This window comes from Helianthus annuus, chromosome 7 (genome assembly GCF_002127325.2).
Source record: "Helianthus annuus cultivar XRQ/B chromosome 7, HanXRQr2.0-SUNRISE, whole genome shotgun sequence".
In the NCBI taxonomy this organism is placed as follows: Eukaryota; Viridiplantae; Streptophyta; class Magnoliopsida; order Asterales; family Asteraceae; genus Helianthus; species Helianthus annuus.
The window spans coordinates 131,792,003-131,804,655 of NC_035439.2; the positions used below are offsets into that span (position 1 = coordinate 131,792,003).

General features: G+C 34.8%; 1 protein-coding gene across 1 annotated transcript; it reads right to left on the minus strand.

Moving 5' to 3' along the window:
* Positions 1-1,231: 1,231 nt before the first annotated feature.
* Positions 1,232-1,603, minus strand: LOC110866932. Its single transcript, XM_022116077.1, has one exon. It carries the CDS (start codon positions 1,601-1,603, stop codon positions 1,232-1,234), a length of 372 nt encoding a protein of 123 aa, XP_021971769.1.
* Between the last annotated feature and the right edge of the window lie 11,050 nt (positions 1,604-12,653).

The following is a 12,653-nucleotide window of genomic DNA, read 5'->3' on the forward strand; positions in this document are numbered from 1 at the left end:
GTTAAAAAAAATCAGAAAAAGTAATGCCTTTATAAAGGATTCAAAGGAACGTGCAAAAATCCAAATGGAGTCAAACTTTCATCAAACGCGTTATTGTAGAGGCCCTACTTAATTATTAATCTTAACTGTTTTTGTTTGCAATCCATTTTGAAAAATTGTCATGCGTAACGTTAACTTAAGTTTCATTAATTTTTGTTTGCAATCATTCAACGGGTACATGATGATTTGAACAAGGGTGTGTTAGGAATTGAAACAGGTGGCTATATTTCGGAAGCATGTGACTTGTTCTAGTGACGATACATTTTAGACAGTGATGCTTTAACACAACTTCTGTAGTTCGTGAGCTACACAAACATAATAAATATGTTAATTATACAAAACTAAATTTTTAATTAAAAACAATAAAAAATAATTAAGAGCACTCACAGAACCCTAATCTATTCTATCTCTCTATGCATGGCAATATAAACAATTCCAAAATTATTTAAATATATAGCGGCTTTAGTCACACAATTTCATCGTATAACTTTAGATTAACAATATTCTAATGATCTTATCTTCCTTTAGAACATATGTAGTGGTTTGGGTGAATAAAGCCCTTACTCTTAGATGTTTTTTCATTATGTAGCAGTACAATCAGCAAAGGGCATTATTGGGCGTTTTTCTAAAATGGGTGTAGTGGGAATATAGACATTATATTAAAAAGGGGTGTTAAACAATTAAATAAAAAAAACATCCAAAAAATGGTATTGGGCAAGCATAGGAAAGAATGCATGTGATTGGCCAAACAATTAGATCTTTGGCGTGGTTTAAAAAACGCTAGAAAACGCCCGTGGGGTGAGGGTGGGACATGATTGGGCGTGTTTGGGGGGAAAAATTGGGCAAAAACGACCCAGTACGCATGGACTTATGATAAGATAACTTTAGATTAAAGGGTTTCTTTAAAGAATTAGGTAAAATGATCAATTCACCCTCCACTTAACGGTTAAAATCAATTGAATTAGCGTCAAAATACAAACCGTTTAAGATTTATTAAATACAAAAATCGTCAATTTTAAACGCAAAGGATACCACCTGAAATTTGATATAAAGAAAAAGGACAAAACTTATAATTTTCTCTAATTTAAACAACATTTGCACCCTTTTATTTTAGTATATAATAAAATAAAAATTAAAGTAGTGTGATTACAGAAAAATAAAAAACAAAAATGAAAAAATACAATCAAAATGATTAGCTGGAAACCACCACCGTAGATCTCTGATTTCTATACCGCTGCAAAAACAAAAACCCTACCACCGCCAACAACGCCACGCCGGCGGTACCACAAACTAAACTCGACACCATTAACACCTTCCGCGCGTGATCATCACCGCCGCCGGTACTCCACGACGGATCGCTGAAGTTTCTCGCCTCCGGCAGTGGCTGTGTGGTTGACGACGCTCCGCTGCCGAAGAATGATGACATCTGTGGTGACGCTGCTTGCGCCGTTTCCGGCGAATCGGCGCCGTTAGTTAGTCCGTGATCCGACGGCCGGAGTTCCTTGCCGTCTGATTGTTTGATGATTGAAATTGAAATTCCGATTAGTGGTAGGTAGAGTGCCATTAGTATGCACCGGTGCCACCGGTTCTTCATCTCGAAAGTTTCTGTTTTGGTTTCGTTGCTTTTTCGCCTCTTTATTGCCGGGTTTGTTTTTTTTTTTTTCTTTTTTGTTTTCTTTTTGTATAGAACTAATAGAAGGGTTGTTTTGTAAAAAGTTTGATGAAATGATAAAGGGGCAACTTTAAATAGCTTCTTTAAGAAGGTGTTTTTGTGTACCTTCTTTTTTGAAACAATGTGTGAATACTATAAAAAATCAAAATATTTATTTAATGAAATAGGTGACTCAATTTAGCTTTAAACATTTGTAATTTGTTATGTTTAAGTTTCTTGGTTTATTTTCGTCGAGTAGTGACAGTGGCGAACCTTGAGATTTTCGACCGTGTTGGGCGAAAGTCACCGGACTTAAAAATTTGTATAAAACGGGGGTTCGAAAACGTACATACCCAAAAATTTCTATACGAAAACTATATACTCTCCACTACAAAAGTTCGGGAGGTTGGCCGTCCCCTCCCGCCCCTTAAAAGCTTCGCCATAGTGACATTTCAAATGTTTAAAAACTTTGACGTAGATAATTTTTTATTATTATGTAATGAGATATGGATTTGTATTTAGAATGCTTAAAACTGAAAAAATGTTGTCCCATGTTAACAAAAGAGTCTAAATGAACGTCAATATAAAGTTATCGATATGGCGCTTACATGTATTTTAAACATGTTAAAGTTTAAGATATGATATATTTAAAAATGAGTTGACGTTTTACGTTTAAGTTTAAACTATGCCAATGGTAAAATGAGTTGACATGTACGTTTAAATTTAAACTATGCTAATGGTAAAGTTTTGAGAGTAAAATCAAGATTTCTTCAATAAAAACTTGTTTTTGGAAAAAAAATTACCTTTAGATGCCAAACATACTCAAGTCCATTGGTAATATGTCCATATACAATCATCAAATTTTGTACCAGGTCATAATGTAAATATTTTTTAATTGTGAAACTACTTATCAGGAAGAGGAGCTACTCCACATTGTCCTTTGGATCATTGTTCTTGTATAATTGTGCTTGCTACATAATTTATGGAAACTAAATTAAAATGAGCCCTAGATCTAGGATGTAGAAGTAGGGGACCATGTAGTAACTAGCAAGTTAATTATATTAAACACCGAAAAGTTTCTCGCTTAGCAGAATTAAGGAGTGTAGTAAGTGTATTTTTCTTTTCAAATGATTAATGATTGATGGTTTTAGTCCCATGATAATCACTTATGTTGATAAAGGTGTGCTAGAATTTTTTGGTAACCTTATGTTTTTAACCTTTTTTTATATTCTTTATGATAAAAGAAAGGAATATTGGATTTTAATAATCTTAACTATTCGTCATTGGCTGCCAACAGTCTTAGCTTAAAAAATAACCACTGACAGTCCTAGCTATTAACATGTTGGCCTCCAATGTAGCCTAACTGACAGAACACTAACGCCATTAGTCTCCGGTCACCGGAAAAATGTTTTTGACCGGAAAACTCAACTTTTTTAATCCCAAACCTCTTTTGTAACCTTATTACGGACCTTTGGCAACCTTTTCATAGTAAAAACACCAATTAATGAGGTCACCGGAAAACTTTTTTTTTTGCTGGAAAACTCAACTTTTTATTAGGAAAACTCACCATGTTCATCCCAAACCTCTTTGTAACCTTAGATTGGACCTTTAGGAACCTTTTTCTAGCCGAAATCGTTTTTCCGACGAGTAGAGACTAACGACGTTAGGGTTCTGTTAGTCAGGGTCCATTGTAGGCAAATATGTTAATCTAAAAGAAAACACCACATGTTTTTTAGGATTTGATCCCGTTAACCAAACATATATTTTAAAAACAAATTTGGATCACTTGTAACACCCCGAAAACGGGTTTGGTAATCAAACTCCGTTAATACTAAAAGACGGGTAAAGTACCGTTAGTAGCTAAAATAACTAGGTAAATATTTGGATTTAAATAAGAAATCCTAATATTAAATACAAGTGAATCAAAGTTTTAAGGGATTGAATTTAAAAGAGCCCGAGTTAACGGGACTTAAAATAAAACGGGTTATAACTCTCGGGACCCACCGTAACTAGGAATGTTAACCTGGTTAGTTAGTGTCTTGATATAATAGAACAAATATGGTTAAAGTACCCTTTAAATAACTTGGTAAAGTATAGGGACCAAAGGTGACAAACTTGAAACAAGTTTGTATTAAATAAAACATTCAAACACCAAAACACACACTTTAAGCGTGTGTTCTGGTCGTAATTTACAAAGGAGCCAGGTGTCACACCCCAACCAATGGCGGAAACATCGGGATAAGACGAAGTGTGAAGATTGCTCGAGACATCATAACGCTAATAATTGTGACAAGTATTTTAAATAATTGTTTCATTTCATTTCTAAAGAATCAAGTACAAGGTTTTGAAACAAAGTACAACAACATGAATAATAAAATGATACAATACAAATACAATTCTTTCTAAGTGTGTATCTAAGCATCCTACTAGATTCCATGCATCGTCAACATCCACATGTAACATGTTAAAATAAAGTTCAATGCAAAAGCAAAGGCGAGTATACAAGTTTGATACGTACATAGCAAAAGATAAGTTTGAACAATTCCTCATAGCAAGCATGTGATTCAAGATGAACATTTAAATATGGTATGTGTCTAACATATCAAACCAAGGAAACGCAATATGCTCATGACATAACCGAAGATAAAGAGGCGGGTCGTTAATCCTATAGCGCTACATATGTCACGGTTAGGCTCGTACGAAGTTAATGATAAGTTCAACACATAAGAATCACCCAAGTTTAAAGTATCAAGCCATCACGTATACAAGCATGTTATAGGAATGTTCATGTGTTTAAGCAAAATGTTCATGTGTAAGTTTTTGATAAGTAAACATGTTACACCCCAAAAGTGGTAAAAGTAAAAAGGGGGAAATGCGAGTATACTCACAAAGTTTGCATATGCTTTCCAATTATCCAATTATTGACGAGTTGATGAGGTTAGAAGATTGAACGTGTAGGGTTAAAGTTCAAGTATGCTTATAGTCGAGATTCGGTATTTAAAACAACATAAAAGTAAGATATGAGAATAGCATGTGAAAATAATCATCTTCAACACTTAACACTTGTATGACACTTGGTAACCACAAGGGTTATGATAATGTTTTCATGAGTTGAACACCCATAAGAATCACAACAAGGTTTAGGTCTTAGGTGATGTTCTACTACTTTAACATATAAACATAAGTTCAACATCAAAGGTTCGAATGAGTGTATATATATATCTAGGTTAAGTACTACATATTATTTAGTCTAATAATTCAAGTAGGAGGTAGAAGATTAGGATCTTCATTTAGGCACCTCGTGTTATCATAGATATCATGTATGGGGTAGGAAGAACATGCTTCCATTTAGGAACCCCTTGAATGTTCACCACTTCACTTGATGAAAAAACAACCAAGGAGGGTCACGAACTAGGTTTAGCACAATAACATAAACAACCTAACTATAGAGAAATCATCAAATCATGTGAGGATTGTATGTAGGACAACCCAAGTTGTTCCATAATCACTCATTCATCAAGATCTAAGCTTGACATGATTTGTGGGTTAAATACCCTAACAAAACAGAAAGTATTTGAGGTTTTAACCTCTGATTTATAGTGTCTCAACCTTGTTTTTAAGCTTAACCAACCATAAGTGAGGTTGTAAGCATTAGGACATAGGTGTGAGATGTGTTAGACACAAGTTGGATGAGTTTAACAAAGTTTAGATAAAAACAGAAACCAACAACCCACTTTGGAGCCTATTTGGGGACATTCCAGAGACTTATTTACTGTGAAAAAACCCATGGAAACGTAGATAAGGTCAATACAAAGTAGTAGGAAAAAGAATCGAGTGAATCGGATAAGAATTGAGTGAGTTATGCTCATTTTCGTGAAGGGGTGTCAATCTGCTCGAACCCTTGCTTTCAGCTATGGTTTGGAGGATGTTTTGAGAGTTTTTAGTGTTGCAAAAGTGGTAGGGAGGCTGGTTATAAGTGGTATTTATAGGGGGAAGGATTAGGGTTTCAATGGGTTGGGCTTTGGAAGTATTTAGAAGGGGTTACACCTTGAAACTAGCCCACAAAACCCAACTATATGGGGCTGAATTTTGCTGAATTGGGGCTGCCATATTTCTTTATTTTTTTATTTTTTTTAAAACATTATAATGAGTAATTTTGTTAATTAAGTTGTGTAATAATATGCAACAATGTTTCCCCTAACTTGTAACAAGGTGAAATATGAAATAAAACATGATTTAACTAGGTAAAAAGTGTAATGTACAAGTATGTAACATGTTTGTAAGTGACAAGTATATGTCACATATTAGATGATTAACCGTTGTATAAATAAGCATATTATTAGGGGTTTTTAGGTATCAAAAATTTAAGGACAAGCATGGACATGCATCGTGAATAAGTATCGTATAAGTATGAATTACGAATAAGGATTCGATGTACAATGAATTCGAACGTATGAACATGTATGAATATGTAGATGGTGAATTTAAAGAAATACGAATTTTATTTATGATCCAAGTCTCGGATTTTACAACGAAAAGACGACTACAATAATACAAGATTTCCAAAAATAGCATTACAAGGCGGGCTTTCTAATTATGGAAAGTATGACAAAGCAGGGCGTTACACCAGGGAACTCCATGGCTCAAACCCTAACTAGCAAAAATCAAGCAATTGAAGGGGCAAATCAAGTCCAAATCAAAATCCGAATACGGATTTGTGATCTCCATTGAAAAAGGAGTTACAAGGTATGTAAATTTCTTGAGAAATCTCTAGTTGAAATTCTGAGCAAACCTAGAGAATTTGAAATTTATGGTAGCATGATTGTTATTTTGATGAAATAGGAATGATATAATGTCTAGGAGTAAAACCCTAGTCAATCACATGTTGAAATCATGCTTATTCCTTATGAATTCACTATCACCATTGAAGGTGATAAGTGGGTGTTGTAGGAACATGTTAAGCACTAGAATTTTAATTGTTGTTCTAGTGTAATTTGAGTTCTAGAGAGTAAATTCAGATTTTTTAAATGTGAAAATTTATGTAAACATGCTTAGTTGATGTTAACCATGGCTAAATGACAAGTATTGAGCTTAATAATAAATTGTGAGAAATTATGCCCGCGAGGTGTTTGTTAAAATGCCTAAGTGAATGTTTAAATGTTGATAAATATGATTAAATTAGTCGCCTAAAAATAGAGACTACATAATAGTCGAAGATATGCTTATGTGTGTTCGTGGAACTCAAATTATGCATTTCATACATAAAAAGGAACAGTTGACTTTTGAAAAGTCAAACTGACCGTTAACAAGATTGAATGATAATCTTGATAGAAAAACGTGAGGTGGAATAGTCGTGACTAACAATGACTAAACTAACCATCTTGCGAATTGTGATGCTAGTATGACGCTTAACAAGCTAGGTGAAGCTTCGGGAGGAAGCGGGTCAAACAAATCAAGCATGAAGAGAAACGAGTGGCTTGGATGCGATGTAAGTAAAGCTTACGCCTCTTTACATTATGTACAAATTACATAATTGCAAATATTGTTTATGAATGCTACTAAATGGTTGGTATAGAATGTTCTGACACGATTCAATAAGAGTCGGAACAAGGGAAATTGGTAAGAAATCATGAGTTATGGAAAAAGGGGTAAAATGGTAAATTAGTCATGTAATGACGAACAAATAAAAACGGTTTTAAGTAAAACGAGTACAAGGAAACACCGGGATAGGTTTAAAGGGGATGAAATGGTACTTAAATACCATCTCATATGGACAAATGGTCAATTTGACTAAATAGGTCAATTGGTGTGGGTAACACCATTTGACAATAACATTTGATAATTGCTTGTTGAGTTTTGTAATCACAGGAAATAACATAAGTTTGCATCGCTTTAACTATAAAGATTTAAAGCAAAAGTTAAGTAAACGGGTCAATACTTTGACCCGAGCCAGGTACGTATAACTAAGCTTTTTGGTTAAACATACAATTTTGGTCAAAATATTTAGTGAAAGTCCTTCGTCGTTAAGTGAGGGACTAAAGTTGACAAAACACCCTTGAAGGGTATATTGGGCAAACGACTCATAGAGGTCGTTTAAGAACTTGCATAAAGGTTATGGAATCATTAGGCATGAACAAAGGTCATAGGAATGCACATTCGCGGGTCAAATGCTCAAAAATGGTCATTTTCGTAAAATGACCAACCGATGGGTAAAATTGGGAAAAAGGGGTTCATTATGATAAATCCGCCACAAAATGGTTGTGGTGGAATATTTGTAATTAGTTAGATATGGAACTTTTGTAGCGACAAAAGAAAGGCACAAGTTATAGACTAAAAGGCTTAAATACCCTTAACGGGTCAAAATATGCATTTAAGCGTAAACGGGTCAAAATCTTGTAAAAAGGTAATAAGCCGAATGCATAAAAGTCTCGAAATTTATTAAGCCGGATGTCGGACTTTAACTCCATATGATGGAGAATCAAATTACAAACATGTAGGAAGAAACGGTAGGTCAAACGGACAAGCGAATTTAAAGATACGAAAGATTTCGTGTCAATTACGGCAAAATGGAAAGGCTGAATGCAGGGGCCACCGTAACTTACAGTGCCACCGTAAGTTACGGTGGAGCTGAATTATTTACGGTGGTTGCCTACTGTTGTACGGTAGGAAAATTTTATTACAGAGGCCACCGTAACTTACGGTGCCACCGTAAGTTACGGTGGAGGTCATTTTCTAATTTTTATTTTTTGGAATCAATGGTTTTCCGGACTCGTTTGGACACGTTTTAAAGCCCGTAAGACTAAAGCATTTCGTGTTTATGAAATGTAGGTACACTTTGGATGCCGGAAGACGATCAAGCTCAACGAAGGACCGAACACGATATAGATACATGCTTCCGCACTTTGACACATTGCAAATTTTTAAACAACGAATTCAACCACGTTATGTAGAATAACTTATGAATTGTAAAAGTTTTAATAAATTCGTATTTTTATAGTATGTGTAGGCTTAACTACACATCTAATTGTTGGTGTTTACATACTAAATTGTTAATTTAGTAACTAGGGTGTTAAAAGTTGGTATCAGAGCCCTGGTTTAAGAGATTCAAGTATGGTGAGGAAAAACCATGCTTGGACTTAAACCTTATGCTCTTGATAAAGATTGGTGTTCAGTTCGAGGCTTGATCGCAAATCCGGTAAGTACATGTATGTTAATGGTTTAGCGTGTTAAAGTGTTGTAAACAACACATAGGGTTATCGTGTAATACACGTTACCCTAATTAAAATGATTGATATAGTTGACGAAAATACGCGCGTTGACACGTATAGTAGAAAAAGCCTTGTATTATAATACGGGTGATTATTGAAGTTGATATTATTAACTCTTGTAAATGTTTCAGTTGAAGGACACTCGCATCTAATGATAGCGGGAGTCTAACAAATTGCGGACTTGACGGAGGAACGATCCAAAGTACGACAAGTAGAACATGCTCACCAAGGACCTAAATCGCGTAACGATCGCGAACAAGGCTAATGGCAAGAGAAGCCTGTCAGGGCAAGCATTACTAGGTGCACATTTTAAATTTAATTGCACAAATAGTAATATGCAACAAATACGTAGAGATTGAAAGTTGCGTATGTAGATTGAAAACTTGGAAAAACCCGAGTAGAAAACCTATCCGGAATATTGTTTCCAAGAGAAACAAATAGAGACATTACTTACATGGGGTGTAATGTGAAAATTATAAAAAGGTCATGTATACCAGGTGTTGATCGCTTACTCTGGCCAAGTAAGTGGTGAGCACGTGGTACCATGAACTTTTTATGATGGACACGCTTACACCCGATGTAGTAAGGACGGGGTGAGTGGGACAAATCAAAAAGTACCCAAATGAATCAGATAAGCAAAATATTTGATCATAATGTAAACGCACAGCCGAGTGACGGAAGCGTATTATATTAGTATAATGAGCCCGAGAGAAGGGACAAGGAAACATGTAAAATGATGTAGACATGTATTGGGAGGGGGTATACTTACACTCGAACCCGAAGAATATAAACATGTAGACATGGAAACATGTAAAATGACGTACACATGTATTGGGAAGGAGTGTACTTACACTCGAACCCGAAGAATATAAACATGTAGACATGGAAACATGTAAAATGACGTAGACATGTATTGGGAAGGAGTGTACTTACACTCGAACCCAAAGAATATAAACATGTAGACATGGAAACATGTAAAATGACGTAGACATGTATTGGGAAGGGATGTACTTACACTCGAACCCGAAGAATATAAACATGTAGACATGGAAACATGTAAAATGATGTAGACATGTATTGGGAGGGGGTGTACTTACACTCGAACCCGAAGAATATAAACATGTAGAATGATCAAGATATGCACTGGGAGGGGGTGTACTTACACTCGAACCCGGAAAATGCGAATATGTCTCTAAATGGGTCGTTTTTGTAAAACGCGAAACTCGAGGACAAATTCGGAATATAAAGATGAAGCGAGATCTTAATACATACCGGGAGGGTTGCAATAATAACGACTTCGGTAAAACACCCGGTTGATGGGTAGGAATTAAACACATGCGTATACCGAGAAACGGGAACTCGGATGGAAAGTTAAAAGACTCGGGTTTTAGGGTCATAACTAAAAGATGACAAGATAATGTAAATAGAGTTGTGAATAAATTGTGTTCAACTATTTTAAAGTTGAACGGGTCGAATATAATATCATGCCGGACGGCATGAGTAAATACAAGCGGGACAATAGTAACATTAAAAGCAAAAGAATAATAAGCCCGGTAATGGGACATAATCAAATACGAATGTATGTAAACTGGATAATGGTGAGCATAAGATAAACCGACGCATAAATGACGTGAGAAGTCATAAAGTCGGAAAATGTGTCCGAAAAGAAACGAATGTAGCCTTAGACTACGGTCAAGGTCAAAGATAATATCAAGACGAAAATAAATGATGTTAAACAAAAACATGGTGCCTTGACACCAAACATGAAATTTTAACAATGTCATGAGCAAGGAATGATCTACGGGATCAATATAACCTTTGGGGTTATAAACAATGGAAAGGTATATGAGGATAAAATGACCCACGGGTCATGATTAGAAAGAAATAAATTACAAGGACTTCGCCCTAAAAAGATGAAAGTCTAATCAAAATAGCCCATAAGGCTAAGTGATAAAACCTACGGGTTAATTAGACAAAGTGAGAGGATCAGTTGAGAATCCTCGCACAGGATAAAGACTGTAAAAGAATAAATTTTGGACTATCAATATCCCGATATGGATAATTGACAAAGAATAAAGAGAAGACGCTAAACTAAAACTTTGGTTTTGGTAAGAAGTAACGTTTTTACCAATATCAACTCTGATAGACGTATAAATAGTAAACATAAAAGATATAAGTCTTGACACTGGCAGGTGCAAGACGATGTATTCGAAAAGTGATAATTCTGAAAATAGAAAGTTGATGTAAAATTTGGCATGGCGTGACATGATCACGGTCAAGAAGTGTAATGTGAAGTATAATCACATTAGAGCCGAGTGGCGAATATTGAGCCGAGTGATGAATATTGATAAGTTAAATAAACTAGTGGAAATAACGAGATTACGTTATTTCAAGTTGCACAATGTCGTATGAGAATATGTAGACAATTAGTAATCAAAAGGATGTTACCATACTTATCTGGTAATACTAACAATTGGATAAAAGTATAAGTAATGTTTAAAAGATTTCTCGGATCAAATACATTGAGTTTAAACTCAATGAATTATATAAGAAAAGGTTTCGAGGACGAAACCTCTCTAAGGGGGGGGGGGTAGACTTGTAACACCCCGAAAACGGGTTTGGTAATCAAACTCCGTTAATACTAAAAGACGGGTAAAGTACCGTTAGTAGCTAAAATAACTAGGTAAATATTTGGATTTAAATAAGAAATCCTAATATTAAATACAAGTGAATCAAAGTTTTAAGGGATTGAATTTAAAAGAGCCCGAGTTAACGGGACTTAAAATAAAACGGGTTATAACTCTCGGGACCCACCAAGTAACTAGGAATGTTAACCTGGTTAGTTAGTGTCTTGACATAATAGAACAAATATGGTTAAAATACCCTTTAAATAACTTGGTAAAGTATAGGGACCAAAGGTGACAAACTTAAAACAAGTTTGTATTAAATAAAACATTTAAACACCAAAACACACATTTTAAGTGTGTGTTCTGGTCGTAATTTACAAAGGAGCCAGGGAACTCCATGGCTAAAACCTTAACTAGCAAAAATCAAGCAATTAAAGGGGCAAATCAAGTCCAAATCAAAATCCGAATACGAATTAGTGATCTCCATTGAAAAAGGAGTTACAAGGTATGTAAATTTCTTGAGAAATCTCTAGTTGAAATTCTGAGCAAACCTAGAGAATTTGAAATTTATGGTTGCATGATTATTATTTTGATGAAATAGGAATGATATAATGTCTAGGAGTAAAACCCTAGTCAATCACATGTTGAAATCATGCTTATTCCTTATGAATTCACTATCACCCTTGAAGGTGATAAGTGGGTGTTGTAGGAACATGTTAAGCACTAGAATTTTAATTGTTGTTCTAGTGTAATTTGAGTTCTAGAGAGTGAATTCAGATTTTGTTAATGTGAAAATTTATGTAAACATGCTTAGTTGATGTTAACCATGGCTAAATGACAAGTATTGAGCTTAATAATAAATTGTGAGAAATTATGCCCGCGAGGTGTTTGTTAAAATGCCTAAGTGAATGTTTAAATGTTGATAAATATGATTAAATTAGTCGCCTAAAAATAGAGACTACATAATAGTCGAAGAAATGCTTATGTGTGTTCGTGGAACTCAAATTATGCATTTCATACATAAAAAGGAACAGTTGACTTTTGAAAAGTCAAACTGACCGTTAACAA

What these genes read in the sequence shown, in the direction of transcription:
- LOC110866932 (XM_022116077.1), bottom strand. Translation starts at nt 1,603, where the DNA reads ATGGCACTCTACCTACCACTAATCGGAATTTCAATTTCAATCATCAAA.